Source organism: Neocloeon triangulifer, unplaced genomic scaffold (genome assembly GCF_031216515.1).
Source record: "Neocloeon triangulifer isolate White Clay Creek 2 clone unplaced genomic scaffold, ASM3121651v1 ptg000003l, whole genome shotgun sequence".
Classification (NCBI taxonomy): domain Eukaryota; kingdom Metazoa; phylum Arthropoda; class Insecta; order Ephemeroptera; family Baetidae; genus Neocloeon; species Neocloeon triangulifer.
In genome coordinates, this window is record NW_026775546.1 from 3,928,702 (window position 1) to 3,945,346 (window position 16,645).

Genomic DNA, 16,645 nt, shown 5'->3' on the forward strand with positions numbered 1-16,645 from the left:
ATTTTACATCAGATCGCAAGTACGGAATATGGTCATTTTCCAGGACAGTGCGTCAGTACCAATGGTTAATTACACGTTGTATGTGTTGCAAGAACTGCAGCTGGTGTCCTTGGCGCATGAATGAAAATATATTGATGACAGCAGAAATTTATGAGAATTTTTACCGCTTTTAAAACTGTGAGAGCTACGTGATTTCCTGCATGGAATTTTCCAGAATTTTTATTTTAAAATGCACTGATGGTGAAAATATTGAGCAATTCCATCTCTAATTTATTTAATAAATATTCAAACAGTTTGAATTATTCAGAAATTTTCACTTCATGCATGAAAGAAAAACATTGCAAAGAAAGTATTTTTGACAAAGCGCTTTATGAAAGTAAGTAAGCCTTATAACAAGAATTTTATAAACTAATTTTGAATGTATTTATGATCAAAGATTTCATTCAGTCACATGTATTTTCATGTATTTTAAAATTTTAATAGAATTTTGGAAAAGACTTCTTTTTCCAGATTTTATCAAGAGTTAAGATTGTGAAATTTTTCAATTGTGATTATTATGAAGTTTTGACTTGAATCAGTGAATTTTATTACAAAACTAAAACATATAGATCTTCGCCCTTGTTTTAGAAACTTCACTCGCTGAAAAATTTTTTTAAAGTGGCAAAAAAAAAGTAAATAAGGAAAACAGATATTGTATTTGCTCAAAAATTGCTTAGAGGATTCTTTTATTGATTTAAGTGTAGAAAATAAATAGTTAAACACATATCAACAAATCATCTGGCAATAGTTTTTTGCAAATTTTTTTAATAACCACATTTAAACTGTATTTCTTATACATTTGGCTGAGGCTTTTTTGTCTTCTAGGTTTTATTGTTCGTTCTTTGTGCTTTATTCTTTTTCTTGATAGTTTTACGATTGGCTTTCCAAATCAACGACGGGGAATTTTTAGCGGAACTATCTTCATCCTGAAATGGAGGAACTTGACAATAATTTTATTAGGTTTAAAAAATATTATTTTGCATAAAGGAATACCTAATACCTTCTTGGTCGGCAAGGGCTTTACAGGAATTTTTGATAATTTGTCTTCCTCTGAAGATTTTGAAGAGGCTTCTGATATTGAAATTGCCAGGAGCTGTGGTGGAAAATTAAAACAATCACAAAAAAATTAATATTTGGTTGGCAGATGCGATTTTTACTTGAATGGAAATTATGAAAAACGCCAGTTTCAACATAATTTTAAGAACGTTTGGTAAAGTTTTGCTAGAAAAAATGATTTTGCATGACGTTTTATACTTTTTGTTGGGCTGATAAAATTTTATTTACAAACTAAAGCAAATTGACGTATTTGAAACAGACAATATAAAATCTGCTTTGCGCAGCAGTCACGTCTGAAGCATCAACATTTTATATCAGTGTTTTTCCTGAGCATGAACTATCAGAATTGAGAATAAAATCTAAAGTACAGCTTTATATCTTGAAGACCACTTTGTGTTTAATTCTCAAAATATTATTTTCTATTATAGTTTCAAGAAGTGTTTATTGGGTTCGAAATTAGGGCAACTATGCCCCATACATGAACTCATCCAAATAAATGCAAAACAAATATAGAATATCTTCAATAACTTCTTTTTCATTTATCTTTGATTTCTTTTAAACATTTTTAATTTGATGAACTTCATATATTCAACTTTCGCTTTTTTTATTTCTTTAAACTTATGAATGTAAATTTGATTGAAATGTGTTTTCAGGCGGATTTCGGCATTGGTGCTTATTGTTGACGGCGGTGCTGATCGCTTGCGCCCTCGGAGCGGGGTTGGGGGTGCCGTTGGTGATGCGTTCGGTGAAGGGCGCGTCCGGGGGCGAGCAGCGCATGGACATGGTGCGGCGCATCCTGAAGGAGACGCCGCTGATCGACGGCCACAACGACTTTCCGTGGAACATGCGCATGTTTCTGCACAACAATCTCAACGAGTTCAACTTCTCGAGCGACCTGCGCGGCGTCACGCCGTGGTCAAAGAGCAACTGGTCGCACACCGACCTTCCACGCATGCGAAGTGGCCTTATGGGAGCTCAGGTGAGAGATTGATTTTGATCATTTTGTTTATGCATTCAATTTCTGTGAATTGTCACATACAACAATTATATTATTGTCGACTTATTTTTGAAACTTTAACTTCAGTCACAGTAATTAATCAGAAATTGGTGGTCAAATTAGAATATTGATAGGAAAATTCTTACACGCAACTTTGGCATCTGGGCAAATTATACAAAATTCAAACACAATTTCAATAATTTATTGATCCTGAAAACAATAATTTTTAACATTGAAAGTTAGCTATGAATTTAATCATCTTTCCCCAATTAATCGCAATAAATGTTGAGTTTAACAAATTAAATTATGAAAAGTTACTCTCGATGATTTTTTTTTTCAAATACTTATCTAGAAAATGGAAAATAAATAGAACTACTACACATTTTTACCAGGCTAGTATCGCGAATCGCTTCAGAATACTACGCTATTTTTTTTATTCTCACGAAAACAAAACCTCTTGACTCTTGCCAATTTAAAAATTACAAATTCATGGATTTTTTAACTAAAAGTCAGAATTTCTGCTTTAATTCTGAACGAGTATTAATGTTAGTGACTAAATATTTTCGTTTTCTAAAGAGCAAAAATTCAAACTAAAAATTATTTATATCACAAACTTGTATTTTTACAATTTAATGGAATTAGTAATTAAAACTCCAATTCAAAAGATTTTAGTCGCAAAGTCACTTTTCCAGATTTTATTGACTGCTAATATGTTGCATTTTTATCGTTTCGTGGCCGCAGCAGATATTTCAACTCGGAGGCAACAAAGCGCAAACATTGTGCCAATTTAAACATAAAGGAGTTATGACCGTGGATAAACTCAACACCTTTTGCACTTTTACGGCCGCACACACACCCCAACTATTGATACGATTACGTTTAATCTTTGCGGACGAAAAACAGCCATAAAATAGCCCTGCTTGTCGGAACTGCCGTTGGTTGCAACGACCTTTTTGTAGGCGCACTGGAAATATACAACCGGGGCAGTTTCAAAATTCAAGCTATAAAAAAAAACCATTTTTATATATTTCTCTCGTATTGGGGCGAATGAAAAAGCTCCGACCGGGCAAATAAAGTTGTTACGCCGTAAATCAGGCGGAGCACATTGATTTCTGCGAGTGCTTCTTCTCTCGGCTCTATTTTATACATTTATTTGCCCCGCAGTTGCAAACCCATCGAGAAGCAGTGAGCGGAAAATTTCCTCATTATGCATTGCAAACTTTTCTGCTTTTTTTTCAATCAAAGCTAGAAGTCGCATTATTTGCTCTGTTGGGACAATTTCCATCATTACGTCTCCCAAACCGGGAGTGAGCACAATGTTGAAAGCCTATAAAATGGAAGTCTATAAAGTGCTTTGTAATAAAACGACCACGCTGAAAAAAATTATAATATACAAATGTGCAATAAAGATAGTAAAAATTAATTTAGTTATGAAATCTTTAATAATTATTTTTTTATTTATTTTACTAGCTTCATAAATCTGTTAAGTTTTTCCAGATCTAGAAACTATTCTAAACCGCTACATGCTAAATAAATAAAATTATATAATATGGATTGATAGTTTTTTATTTAATTAATTATTATTATTATTATTAATTTTTTTATAATATCTATTAATAAAAGTAAAAGTTTTGTACATATTTTATTAGACTAAAAAAGTAATTAAGGAATCCACTTTAAATGACTTTAAATTACAATTGATTAAATAGATGAACTCGCAAGTTGTAGCAAAATCTTTGCTAGTATGGTGGTGCCTATTTGTGCAGCAATTCAATATCTCCCTCAATATCAAATCAATCAATTCTTTTGCAACAATTTTGACAAACTAAAAATTATGTTTTTAAGACGAAAATATTTTTATTCTGATTAACACCCCCTTTTCACCTATCAAAATCCTCTTAAAGCATTAAATTTAGTTATGTCCCATTTTTCTCTGTTCATTAAAGAATTTTAAGAAGTCAAAAGTACCATCCTGTTTAAAAAGAATAATTATTATTGATTTTTCTCTCGACTTTTAGGTTTTTATTTTTAAAATAATATGCTACTTTTTTACCAGAAACTAAACAATGAAACATGGTTTTTTTAATTGAATTTCATTGTTAAAAAATAATTTTGTTTGCAATCGGTTCTATCAAATTCAAAGATTTTAACTTCCAATTATTATAATTTTTGTTAACAAAGTTGGACGAAAATATTTTTGCACAAAAATAACTTGAACAAAAATCCGCTAAGAAATATCTGAAACTAATTTTCATTTAACATGAACTAACCAGAGCTTGTAATTATTTTCAGTTTTGGTCTGCGTACGTCCCTTGCGGTGCCCAACATTTGGACGCAGTGCAGCTCGCCTTGGAGCAGATCGACGTGATCAAAAGGCTCGCCGATCTGTATCCCTCCTTCCTCCAGCTGGTCACCACTGCCAAAGGTCAGCAGCAACCCTCACGTTTATCACCTCTCCATAATTCACGCGTCATTTTTCCAACCCGGCCCTTTTCTGATGATTTAATAAGTCACAAGTTTGCTACTTTATCGGCGGTGTGTGCCGTAAATTGCGAATTTCCCTTTGAAAATTTCACTCGGGGTCCAGCCGGGAATCAATTATTCACCAAAGGGGCAAAGCCTTATATTCTGCTTAGGCCCCTGGCGTTTCGAAACTCAGGCAATCTGCTAGACAGCGGCTGTGTCCAGCCGAGCGTTGCATAATTCAGCAACACAAAGGGGGTTTTGAAAAATGTGAATGGCCAACTGTGCAGAGCAATAAGGGTTGTTTGGGAGCTTCCCCTTGAGGGAAACGGTATTATTAAAACAAATCTACAAAGAAATTACTTTTCCCTAATCTAAAAAACAAAGAAAATGGCAGCAGAACTAATTATTTTTAATTCACTGCAACTTTCTGCTGTTTTTATTTTACTTTTTAATCTCGAATTAATAAATAAACCAGTAAAATTAATAATTTTTTCATAGTTAAAAAAAGGTTTCTGATCGTAAAAAAAAATTGAATCAAAAACGCTTCAATTTTCCCTTCCGATAAATGTTTTCCTCTTCTGTAAAACGATAGATGTAGGGATGGGGAAATTATAACCAGGAAAAGATAAAGCACACGTTTGATGAAAACATTTATGAACCTCCAATAAGTAAAAGAAAACTCTTTTTGTAGAAGAATTTCACGATCGATGGTGATTTGAATTTAAAGTCGGCTTTTCCTCGATGGGTTTTGGGAGTTGATTATTGTTTAAAAAAAAACAATATCCTGCTCTACATGTTTCCACAAAATATCTTTTACCTGAAAAACCAACCGAAAAAAAATTGAGTCTTATCTTTTGTAAAAAGATTTATTTCGACTCTTGAATGAGTAAAAAAAACAGCATTATAGCCAAATAATTATTATCGATTGTTATCATTTATTCTTCACAGCTTCCATTTTATTTGTCAGTTACTTTAACAATTTTTAATCTTTTATTCAAAATTTTATAAAACTTTCTCATTATTGAAATCAGACCAATTAATCAATAGGAATTCTCTTTTTTAGAAATCGAGCAAGCTCATCGCGCCGGGAGAATCGCTAGCCTGATCGGGGTCGAGGGAGGTCACGCGCTGGGCAACAGCCTGGCAGTGCTGCGCATGTTTTACGATCTAGGCGCGCGCTACCTGACCCTGACGCACGCTTGCAACACCCCTTGGGCAGGGTGTTCGCAGAGCGGCGCCGGCGACGACGGCTCGGGCACCGGCGCCGCTGGCGAGGAGCTCGGCCTCACCGAGTTCGGCAAGGCGGTCGTCAGGGAGCTCAACCGGCTGGGCATGATCGTCGACCTGAGCCACGCGTCGGCCAGGACGATGCGCGACGCCCTCGAAACGACCACGGCGCCGCTCATCTTCTCACACTCCTCGGCCAGGGCGCTGTGCAACTCCACCAGGAATGTGCCTGACGACGTGCTCAAACTTGTGGTACGCAAAATCCAGTTTCATTTTTCTTCATTAAATTTTTTTTCTGAATTCCAACTTCCAAAAACGCTCGGCCCAGTGTAGAGAAATTCCTACGCCTTTGAGTTGCATGATTTTTCACATTAATTTAAAGATTTTGTCTTTTTTTTAATTTGTTTGAATTTTAAATCAAAAATATCGAAACATATATATTTTAAATTTTATTTAGTTAAAACTCTGAAGCAAAGGTGGAAAAATTTATGAAAGTGCTAATTTAGTTGAAATTATTTACTTTTCATTAATTTGCAGTATTACTGAATTGGTATTTCCGCATTTTGTCTTTTGTTAATGAAGCAAAGTTTCCCTGTGTGAATGAACATAAAAAAGTTTTTCCCAATATTTTCCTTGTTCTCGATTGCACGAAATGAAATGTATCCTCTTCTGATTCTCGGAAATCCCGGGCAGGCCTCGAACGGTGGGCTCGTCATGGTTAATTTCTACCCTATCTTTGTCACATGCAATGAAACTGCCTCCATCACGAACGTCGCTGGTAACATGCCAAAACCGAGAACAAGCCCGCGACTTTCCCTTGTTTATTTTCCACAGAACACATCAACCACATCAGAGCGGTGGCCGGAGTTGACCACGTCGGCCTCGGAGCCGGATTTGACGGAATCAACTAGTAAACACGCCGTGTCCGAGAGAACGTGAACCATGGCTAAAGGATTGTCCTTTTTTCCACAGCACTCCCCACGGTCTGGAGGATGTGGGCACTTATCCGAGGTTGTTTTCGCTGCTGCTGGACCAGGGCGACTGGACTGAGGAACAGTTGGCCAAATTGGCGGGAAAGAATTTGTTGCGAGTGCTTAGGGAGGTTGAGAAAGTAGGTTGATTTGATTAAGGATATAATTCGAGGGTTAACGTATCAAAGAATTGAAAATGGTCATCGACCTCTGTGACCTTTGAGTACAGTTTGGCACACGGTTAAAATAAAGAAAAACTATTAAGCTGAATTAGAAATATATTTTTACATTGAGCTGATGCAGAAATATAAATATAACTATAGTTCAACATTGATTTGATGTTGAAATATATTTCTACATTGATTTGATGTTGAAATATATTTCTACACTGATTTGATGTTGAAATATATTTCTACATTGATTTGATGTTGAAATATATTTCTACACTGATTTGATGTTGAAATATATTTCTACACTGATTTGATGTTGAAATATATTTCTACATTTGATTTGATGTTGAAATATATTTCTACATTGATTTGATGTTGATTTATACACCAAGTGACATTTTCCATAACTAGTATAACTTATTGCAAGAGAATAAATGAATTTTGAATTGAAACTAGAAACCAATTAAATTAGGGTGATTTTTTACAAGGTTTTGGTGGGTTTTGTCAAAAACTGTAAAACACTTTAAATAGTAATTTAATTGTGCTTTTCATGGAATATGTGAACCAAGACTGACTGTAAAAATAATTTTTAAAAGAAAATGCAAGCAATAAAAAATTGAATTTTTTTCAAAATTAAAAAAAATGGCAGGAGTCCCGGAAAATATTTTAGGGACTGGGAATTCCCGGGAGCGGAAAATTTTATCCATAGAGAAAGCAATAGGGAGCGGGAAGAAAATCCTTGGAACTTGAGTTCCCAGGAGCAAAAATTACTCATGTCAAACGCACTAGTTGTGATATTTCTCTGCGTCGGCTCAATGTTGAAATTTTTCTCTACATATGCCCAATTTAGAGAATATATCTCTCTACATTGGCTCAATGTAGAGATATTTTGATATCATTACTTTTCTCTGATTTAATTTCGGGTAACTTTATTTCAGGTTCGGCAGAAGCAAAGGTTGTCTGGCGTTCGGCCTGGTGAGGATTTTGTGCCACCCGAGGAACTTCAGGGTCACACGGATTGCATGTACCTGAGTGCACCTACTAGCTGATACAACGGAATTGCTATTGTTCACATTTTAGGCGTCGCATCGCACATATCTCGATTAAGAAAACACGTTAGCCTGCGTTGAGGATTATATTATTATAAATATATGACGAAAAAAGATTTTACTAGGCAGTCCTTTAGAGGAACTTCAAAACCTAGGAGGTGCGAAGAATCGCCGAAAAAAAAATAGCAAAGAACAATCTTTTCTAATATAATCCTAAAATTTCTTGAAGTTTTAGTGGAGGAAATTGTAAAAAAAGGTGAGTTTGTTGGCGAGAATTATATTACGGGACTTCCAGGATCTGTATTTCTCAATTTCGGTGGATTATTATTAACTGTTGCTGACGAAACTGTTCGAATTTTGTTGAAAGAAAAAAATATCAGGTGGAGAATTCGCAGACATCTTCACGACAATCGAACAGAGAATTTTTAAGCCCTGGTCATTGTTGAACTGTGTGGGGTTATAAAAAAAAAACTGCAGCGACCAGTACTTCAATGAATATACTAGAAAAAAATGGACTTGCTTTTTTATATTAAATCAAGTAAAAGATCATCTCTAAATAAATAAGAAATCGATCGTGCATTAAACTGGGAGGGGTTGGTGATTTTTAAAATGTATGTTATAACCCAGAAGAAATAGCTGTGAATTTAAAATATAGCTTTAAATAAATAAAAAAAATTACAGGGGGAGGGATAAAATTATAAATAAAATATATATTGCAAGGAGAAAAAAACACACAAACACCGCACACCCGCAGAACTTAAAACTGACGATAAAATTGAGATCAAAGATTTTGATTTTCTAGTGTGACCACGTCGTAATCGCTCAAACGGTATTTCATAATGTTAAAAGGGTGTTTATTGTTGTCTCTCGGTTTGCGAGACGGAGTGCGATAAATATATTCAAAGCAGCCAATTACGATAAAAATGAAAATAGTTTTACACGTGTAGCTGGTAATGAGAGATAAATAAAGGGAATGGACAAAGCAAAAATCACGAAACTAAATTGGAGTTGTGTACATAAACTAAATAAGTGGCGTGTGTCATGTCATTATATAAATAAAAACGCAAAACTGTATTGCCGTAGGCGTGGATAAGAGATTTTAACTAAAAGACTAATTGTTATAGAGAATAGAGTTTATACTTTGTAATACAAGAGTTGCCGCAATAATAAACTGATGAAAATAATTATATTCCGTATTAACAAATAAATCACACTCGAACTTCCTCCTATTTTGGCTAAAGCGCTGCCGCCGCGGGGCTCATTCGTCTGCAGAAAATTAAAACCAATAAAAAAATTATATATATTCGTGCTGGCCACTTTTAAACTGGCCCGGGCCAGGAACGTTTCAAGAGCTGCTGGAGAGAAAAAAAAATCGTCCTCGCCACGATATTTATATAACTGGTGGGTCAGTGCACTTACTTAATTGATACAAAAGTTTAAAAAAAAAGCAAACCTAACATGTACTTTTTGTCCGTCAGCTAAGCGCCTGTGAATATTTTACATTCACTATTTGTTTGGGTCATTTCCTGAGGAAATATGTGGAAAGAAATAAAATGAAGTCCCTATGTAATCTTTAGCAAATAACAGAGAGGAATCTAATACTACTGCAAGATTACATATTGTAAATTTGAGAAGCGTATAAAAACTATATTATATATATGAAGCAAGTGAAAAGAGAGAAAATCATTCCTATACTGTTGACATTTGTTAGTTCATTAGCGTCTAATCATAAGTTAGAGGCTCAATAAATGATTGATCAAAGAGATGTATTATTATTATTACCGAAAGTCTTGGGTGCTTCTTGAAATAGTGACAAAACGTTTTTTGTAGTTCCGCTAGCAGGGAAATGAGCATTTTTATTTTGCAGAAACTGGTGTGTAATCGCAGAAGAAGTGTGTTGCGTGTTAGCGGAGTGATTTTTGTAAAGGAACTAGACGTAAAAAAAATCCATTGTTTGTAACCGACATGTAACTTTTCCTTTTTTAATAAAAAACAAACGCCAGAAATTTACTTCTTGATTGATCACCCTGGACTTTGGAGGATAAAATTTTTAAAAAGTATCAAAGGCAGGTCTGTACTCAGCCTAGTCGACGTTTTGAGTTTTGGGGATCAGTTGGCAGGAAGGCTCTTCCAGTCGATAGGAGTTTTGCCTTGTTTTTCCAGCAGTTCGTTGCACTTGGAAAAGTGACGACTGCCGAGAAAGCCTCTATGAGCAGAAAGTGGAGACGGATGGGAAGTCGTCAAGATGTGGTGCTTTTTCTAAAATTTCAGAAATTATAAATAAAAAATAAATTACTTTTTAATAGTTTGCACAACCTTATCAATCAATACGGTCTTGTTGATGGCAGGAGCTCCCCACAGAAGGAACACAATCCCTGTCAGCTTTTCACTGATCTGAGAAAAATTATTTGAAAATCAAAAACAATTAAATTATCTTTGGTTTTAAGAATGAAATTACCTTTTTGATCACAGCATCTGTAAAAGTTTCCCAGCCCTGGTTGGCGTGCGACTTGGCATTGTGGGCCTTCACAGTAAGTACAGTATTGAGGAGCAAGACACCTTTTCCAATTTCAGTCGATAATCAATAAAAAACGGGGGAAAATTTAAATTTATACATACCCTGCCTGGCCCATCCATTGAGATTTCCATGACCAGGATGCTTGAACCCGTCAATATCCTTCTCCAGCTCTTTGAAAATGTTGACCAAACTAAATGATATTAACAGTAAAAATAAAAGTTTAGCAATTTCTTTAAAAATCAAGACTTTTTATTTTTACCTTGGAGGCGGATGAACATCCTGAACGCTGAAGCACAAGCCTGTAGAATTAATAATTATATTTCATTTTGCTCGTACATTATAAAATTTCATCGCTCACCATGAGCCTGTCCATCATTATGATAGGGATCCTGTCCGAGAATGACCACCTTGGTTTGGTCAAAGGGGGTGCAAGTCCACGACCAGACATTGTGGGGTGGAGGAAAGACTTTGTTCTTTTTTCTCTCCCCGTCCACAAATTGGCTTAGCTGAAATTTAAAAATTAAATTGTTTCTTTTTTAATATTAAAACACTTTTACTTTTAAGAAATAGGGTTTCTCGAACTCGGCCCTGAGAATGGAAAACCAAGTCTGGCAGATGCTCTTGTGCAAGGCCGGTCGCTCTTTGCACAGAACCTCGATGTCTTTGGCTAGGTCCTCGTCCAACTTGGGCTTCTTTGGCTTGGGCTCTTCCACGATATTCTTTGCAAGTCAAAAAAAAACATATAAATAATATAAAATAAAATCTTATAATAAGTAAAATAATCGTTTAAGACTCTGAAAAACAAAACAAGCATTGAGAATTGTACAGGGAACTTTCGGAGATGTTTTTGTTAATGAAAAATTTTTACCTCGCTTGATTCGGAAGACATTCTCTTAGATCCGGGTTTGAAAAAGTCTGCGATGGTTTTCTGTTTGCTTGCCATCTTTTTAATTGCTTACTTTGCAAAAATTTTCAGACAGATCAAAGATCAAAATTTTCTCCAAAACATCTGTAGCGCGCCTAAAATTACTCATGTGCAGGTCGCCCAGGTCGGTACTGCCCTCTGCGCGAATTTTCTGGAATTGCAAAAGGGGGCGTAAATCTCTGGCAACGAAAAATCAAAACAACAAGAAGAAAAAACACATTCATGAACATGCAATGAAGAATTTGTGCATGAGCGTCGCTTTTATTTACGTCTGAAATTAAGACAATTAGCTTCAAATTAATGAGATCTGTGGTAAGAATTTTCACATTTTCATCTCTGAGATTTTCATCTTTCAAAATTATGATCTATAAAATAGAAAAATTTCATCAGTCTATTATATTTGTCAACAAACCCTTCATCCAATTGTCGCTTTCCAGATCAGACAGCATGATTGGAGTTGGAGATGAGGTGGCCGTCTTCGTCGCCTGTTTGCCTCTGATCACCCTTTTAATTTACTGCTCAATTCTCATCAGACGGAAGTACTTCGGAAGCAACAATCCATCAAGTCTGTCAATTTTTTTTGTTTTTAATCAAATCATCTAAATTCTATTGGATAAAATTGCAGTTGCCGCAATGCAGCCGCCAAGCCCACGGCAGCAGGAATTCCCTCGAGAGTCCTTCAACTACGCCGACTACACCTGCCCCATCTGCATCACTCAAATCGACCTACCTGTCGAAACAAATTGTGGACACAAATTCTGTGGTTTGACCTAAAATTTGTTATAGAGAAATGTCTTGATTATTCTTGCTCTGCAGGTTGTTGCATTTTGGAAAACTGGAGGGTTTGGCGTCGAGAACACATCGGACCGCTCAAATGTCCACTTTGTCGGACGTCTGTCCGCATGATCCTACCCCTGTTCTCAAACAACAATGGCTCCCCTGCTGGTGCTGACCCGCATCTCAGGCAGAGAGAGGTCATCAACAGGGTCAACAGATACAACAGCAAGCACGCCCACGGCCGAAATGTAAAACTCTATGATTCTTTTAAATCAACATTTTGTTTTAAAAATTTTATTCAATCATTCATTTTTAATTCAATGTTTACTCATAATATTTTTTTACGTATGAATCATTTTGATTTATTTGCCAAATTTATTTATTTTATGGAATCATTTGAATTTTTAGATTGAAAAAATAAATAAATTTTCTTTTATTTTCCAGTTGATCCAAATGATGAGAGACGCTCCGGTTTTGTTGAGGCACCTCCTCGTTGAGCTCCGAGAAATGGGCGGACTGAGCCAATTGTTTGTTGCCAAGTTGGTGGTTTGCATTCTCATCACAGGAATCTACCTTGTGTGCCCCATCGACATGCTGCCAGAAGCCTTCCTCGGGTTTCTCGGACTCGTGGATGACCTGTTGGTGGTTATGCTTTTCTTCGTCTACGTCTCCAGAATGTACTACGGAATCGTCCAAGACAGAGCCGTTGCTGACTGAAAAATTTGTCGTCAACCGAGTTGTGATCACAAAATCCAGTGAAGAATAATTTTCCTGATCAATTTACGTAGTGGATTATTTAATGATAAGTCTTTATGGGAATGTTCTTCTTTTTTAGTAATGTGGAAATTTTTGAACCCTCAAAGAGGGCCTTGAATTTTCTACACGACTAAAGCAGGATCTAAAGTGGAGATAAAAACATTTTATTTAATTAGACTGGCTGTTTTAAACCCTTTTCAACAATTCTGTTTCGCTCTCTGCTCTGTGCTAGGTTAAATGTATTTTTTTTTTCTCATTGGTTGCAATCATGAAATAAAAGACTGTCGCGTTTAAAAGTGCACTTATAACAACAATATAGCGTAGCTCTTTTTATTCTTCACTTATCAGTACGTAGTTTAATTAATAATAATCATCATAGGTTTCAATCGAGTACAAAGGAACAAATGAACAGCCCTCGACTAGTCCACAACAACAACACAAAATGCGATAGAAAATAGCGACACGATTTTTCCCCACTAACTGGTTGTAAATATAAGAAACTGCTCTGTAGTTGCCTTAAATAAGTATAGTGTCCATTTTCGTATAAATAAGCAGCAGTGATTAATACATTATGATGGGAAGAAGTAATGACAGAAAATATCATTTTTTTTTAACTCTCACAAAGCCATTTTTAAGCAGCACTGCAGGGGTTCCGTTTCTCTGGAAAAAGTAGCAGCCAGCTGTATATTTTTTCCGGATTTGTGTCAAGAACAATCCAGCCAAGGTACTTCTCTGGAAGGGCCGACCAAGCTTAAAAAATATTTTGGCAAAAATGTTTCCAAGTTTGACCGCAGAGAGTTTGATTCGCAGCTGGCACGAGATTTTAATTTGCTGAATATATTTTTAACACGTACACTAAAGTGAGAAAACCCCTGCCAAAGTTTTACATCTTGATAGTAAATTTACATGGTGGATTATGCGTTTTTGTTTTTTGCAAAAGCATATTGAAAGAGTATTGGGGTTCGTTTTTCAGATTTTCACACTGGAAACCTGCAGGCGACAGACAGAACACTGATAAAAATAACCTTTTATTTAAATTAAAACTACTATCACATTTGGGCATTTTTTTAGCTCGCTTGGAATATATATTATTTAAAAATTCAACAAATAAGTTTTTTCACTTTTAACCTGCAGACTTCCAGATTGAAATAAAAATCTGTTGGGATTATCCCACAATGGAATGCAACGAGAGGGGAAAAGTTCAATATTTATATATATGTGACGAGCACCAATATTGTCCATTATCCAAAAATTTGATTTTGTTTTTATCTTCAATACTGCTCAAGGGAGTCTCCGTTGGTATCCGTGGAATGTCTTTGCCACAGTTGCTCTGAGTTGATGCTGTCAAAGTAGGAAAAGGCCATCGAGGCGCCCTGCCAGGGTACCATTTCCTCCCCTCGACGACGGCAATGAGCCGTGTTAAGTGAGTCGGCAGGACAAAGAGCCACCTCGACTAAGGGCACACTTCCCAAAGAGCTGCTGCTCGCGGCCTCCTGAAAGAGAAGAAAATTTTTCTTATATTTTTTTTCAACAAAAACCTTGTGACGGCTAAGGTGATTTTTTTAGTGATTGGCTTTAAATTCTATCTTCACTAATATAAATAATCCTGCCGCGTGAAAACTAAGAAAGTGTGTATTAAAAATTAATATCTGCTATAGCACAAAAATATAAAAAGCCAAAATTTTGCTGCTAAAAATATTAGATTATACTTTCAGAGTAGAGGGATATATTATTGCTGCTTTTTTGTGTTAGGTGTGCGCCTTTATTTTTATTCTATTTTTTTTTCTTTACTAAATCAGTTAATTTTCTATGTTGTGTTGGTGCAAAAACATAAAAACCATCATGCAAAAAGCATATACAAATCACAGCACAATTAGTAAATTACCCCTTGTTTATAAAGTTATTAATTTTTAGCAGATTTGTCTGCCGGCCTGTCTCCCCTCTTGGCGCCCCACGACCTGGCAAAGGACGGAAGCAGGTTTTGCACCAGCCCGCCCCTCTTAATTTTGCCCACTGGAGGCGGCGGAGGCGGTGACGAGACAGGCCGAGGTTGCCGTCAGCATGTTTTGCGCCGACCCTGCAGAAGTGACGCCACTTTGCGCAAGCCACCCTGCTAAAAAGCAAACACAGAACCAAAGCTCAGCTTCCCCTTGGAAAGATTTGTTCTCAAATTTTGATGTTTTTTACGGGCAGCAGCAAATCGAACAAGAAATGGGAGATGTTGAAATATAAATAATAATAAAATTAATGTAAAAATAAACAATAAGCACCAACACCATCAGCAGCAAATTTTGACTTTTGAGATTTTCGTATATGCCAGAGAGTTATTTTTGCCAACAAAACTAAAAGCGAGATTAATTTGTGTATTATGATGAGATGGAAAACTAAATTATTAAAAATTAAATTATAAAATCCCAACCACCAAAATACAAACAAAATAAATTAGCACTTACAAATGAAATGGTAAAATGAGAATCAACAGGCAGAAGCTTTGGGGCACACCGGGCGCTGCCATCTCCAACACATTCAAATGAGGGCCACATGATGAAAATGAGGGGGCGTAGGGTGTGAGTTAATTTAATTTTCTCAGATTTTGTCAGTATTAACGGAATGGAGTTCGAGAAAGACAAAGACAGAATGAAGTGAAGAAGAAGAGATATAATCAGAATGTAAATCAAGAGTGACGAAGAGAACTAAAACCGAGTTTCCTTTTTATATGTATCAAGAATATTTCAATATATTTTTAATTAAAAAGTTCAATAATTAAAAATTTAAAAAGATATCTGAAATGAAAAAATTTTAGATATTGAGAATATAAAAAAAAAATATTAAAATTCAAAACTTGAGTGCATTTTGAAATAAAGATGGGTTGAAAATTGGTAGGTTGGTCTGTCTAGATATTTTGATTCAATATATTGGGACTCAGTCTGACGATTTTTGTGTCTAGTTTAGTGTGCGTGTGTGGGCGTCTGTCTTAATAAAATCGGCGGCTTCGGGCTGATCAGGGCTCTTGACTTTTTGTTCACGCAATTTTCCACCAACTGCCCCAGAAAGAGGCGACTCTGTTGTTGTTGTTGGCCGAGTTGCGTACCTTGGTGGCGGTGTCCAAGGGGGTCGACTTGCCCCCCTTATGGGACGGTGAGTTGTTCGGTCGAGGCAGAGAAGAGTTCTTGCGGGGCAACGAACTCAGCTTGTTCAACGAGTCCTTGGAGCGGCTCATCAGGGTCGAGGACGCCAGGGACTCCCTGCTGGACTTGAGACTTGCACCACCCACCCCGACCACCTTCTTCAGGCTCGCCCTGCCCAAGGACCCGGCAGACGTTTTCTTCTTCTCAGGGCTGCCCTTCGGAGGGGTAGTGCCTGTCTGCAGAGGAATTCTACTTTTGTTGTTGTTGTTGTTGACCATGCTGTTGGTGACTTTGTTGTTGGTGGACTGCTTGTTGTTCTGGCGCTTTGGGGGCTCTGGAGGTTGGTTGGAGGCAAGGGTCAGGTCGTGCGCCGACTCGGTGCTGGAGGTGTTGGTCATCGCCAGAAGAATAGGGTCATCAGTGCCTGCGAAATGATGTCGCTTGGGGTCGTGGTGGCCAACCGAGGGGGACTTTGACAGGTTGTGTCTCTCAAGAACTCGCACCCTGGCCCTCGTCCCCTCCAGCTCTATACTCCTCTCCTCCAACTATGGAAATAAAAAATTGGT

At 36.5% G+C, this 16,645-nt stretch overlaps 4 protein-coding genes and 1 long non-coding RNA gene across 6 annotated transcripts in view; 2 read left to right on the forward strand and 3 right to left on the reverse strand.

Annotated features, from left to right (window-relative positions):
- The window catches only part of LOC132192675 (dipeptidase 1-like), a 53,474-nt gene extending 43,494 nt beyond the window's left edge, over window positions 1-9,980 (forward strand). The window contains exons 4-10 of the mRNA XM_059612745.1: window positions 1,749-2,074; window positions 4,385-4,517; window positions 5,622-6,037; window positions 6,479-6,563; window positions 6,620-6,695; window positions 6,758-6,896; window positions 7,865-9,980. Of these exons, the coding sequence (XP_059468728.1) occupies window positions 1,749-2,074; window positions 4,385-4,517; window positions 5,622-6,037; window positions 6,479-6,563; window positions 6,620-6,695; window positions 6,758-6,896; window positions 7,865-7,975 (1,286 nt within the window). The 3' untranslated portion in view covers window positions 7,976-9,980. The remainder of the gene's footprint in view (window positions 1-1,748; window positions 2,075-4,384; window positions 4,518-5,621; window positions 6,038-6,478; window positions 6,564-6,619; window positions 6,696-6,757; window positions 6,897-7,864) is intronic.
- Window positions 707-1,261, reverse strand: LOC132192678 (uncharacterized). The gene is made up of 3 exons (XR_009441359.1): window positions 1,197-1,261; window positions 1,033-1,132; window positions 707-979 (listed from the first exon to the last, which is right to left on the reverse strand). It is a non-coding gene; the product is annotated as an uncharacterized LOC132192678 (long non-coding RNA).
- LOC132192676 (uracil-DNA glycosylase-like) lies at window positions 9,776-11,537 on the reverse strand. The gene is made up of 8 exons (XM_059612746.1): window positions 11,362-11,537; window positions 11,051-11,212; window positions 10,852-10,999; window positions 10,753-10,792; window positions 10,595-10,683; window positions 10,434-10,534; window positions 10,292-10,369; window positions 9,776-10,234 (listed from the first exon to the last, which is right to left on the reverse strand). Exons 1-8 carry the CDS (start codon window positions 11,434-11,436, stop codon window positions 10,085-10,087), a joined length of 843 nt encoding a protein of 280 aa, XP_059468729.1. The 5' UTR covers window positions 11,437-11,537; the 3' UTR covers window positions 9,776-10,084.
- Window positions 11,538-11,588: 51 nt separating this feature from the next.
- LOC132192437 (E3 ubiquitin-protein ligase RNF170-like) lies at window positions 11,589-13,295 on the forward strand. Its single transcript, XM_059612401.1, has 5 exons — window positions 11,589-11,730; window positions 11,856-11,983; window positions 12,044-12,181; window positions 12,235-12,443; window positions 12,640-13,295. Exons 2-5 carry the CDS (start codon window positions 11,866-11,868, stop codon window positions 12,910-12,912), a joined length of 738 nt encoding a protein of 245 aa, XP_059468384.1. The 5' UTR covers window positions 11,589-11,730; window positions 11,856-11,865; the 3' UTR covers window positions 12,913-13,295.
- Window positions 13,224-16,645, reverse strand: part of LOC132192436 (uncharacterized) — a 34,722-nt gene continuing 31,300 nt past the window's right edge. The window contains exons 8-9 of one of the 2 annotated variants that reach the window (XM_059612399.1): window positions 16,043-16,624; window positions 13,224-14,444 (exon numbers count right to left, since the gene is read on the reverse strand). In XM_059612399.1, coding sequence (XP_059468382.1) covers window positions 14,223-14,444; window positions 16,043-16,624 — 804 coding nt within the window. In that variant the 3' untranslated portion in view covers window positions 13,224-14,222. Of the gene's footprint in view, window positions 14,445-15,404; window positions 16,625-16,645 lie in introns of both variants that reach the window. The other variant, XR_009441338.1, reaches the window with a different exon arrangement.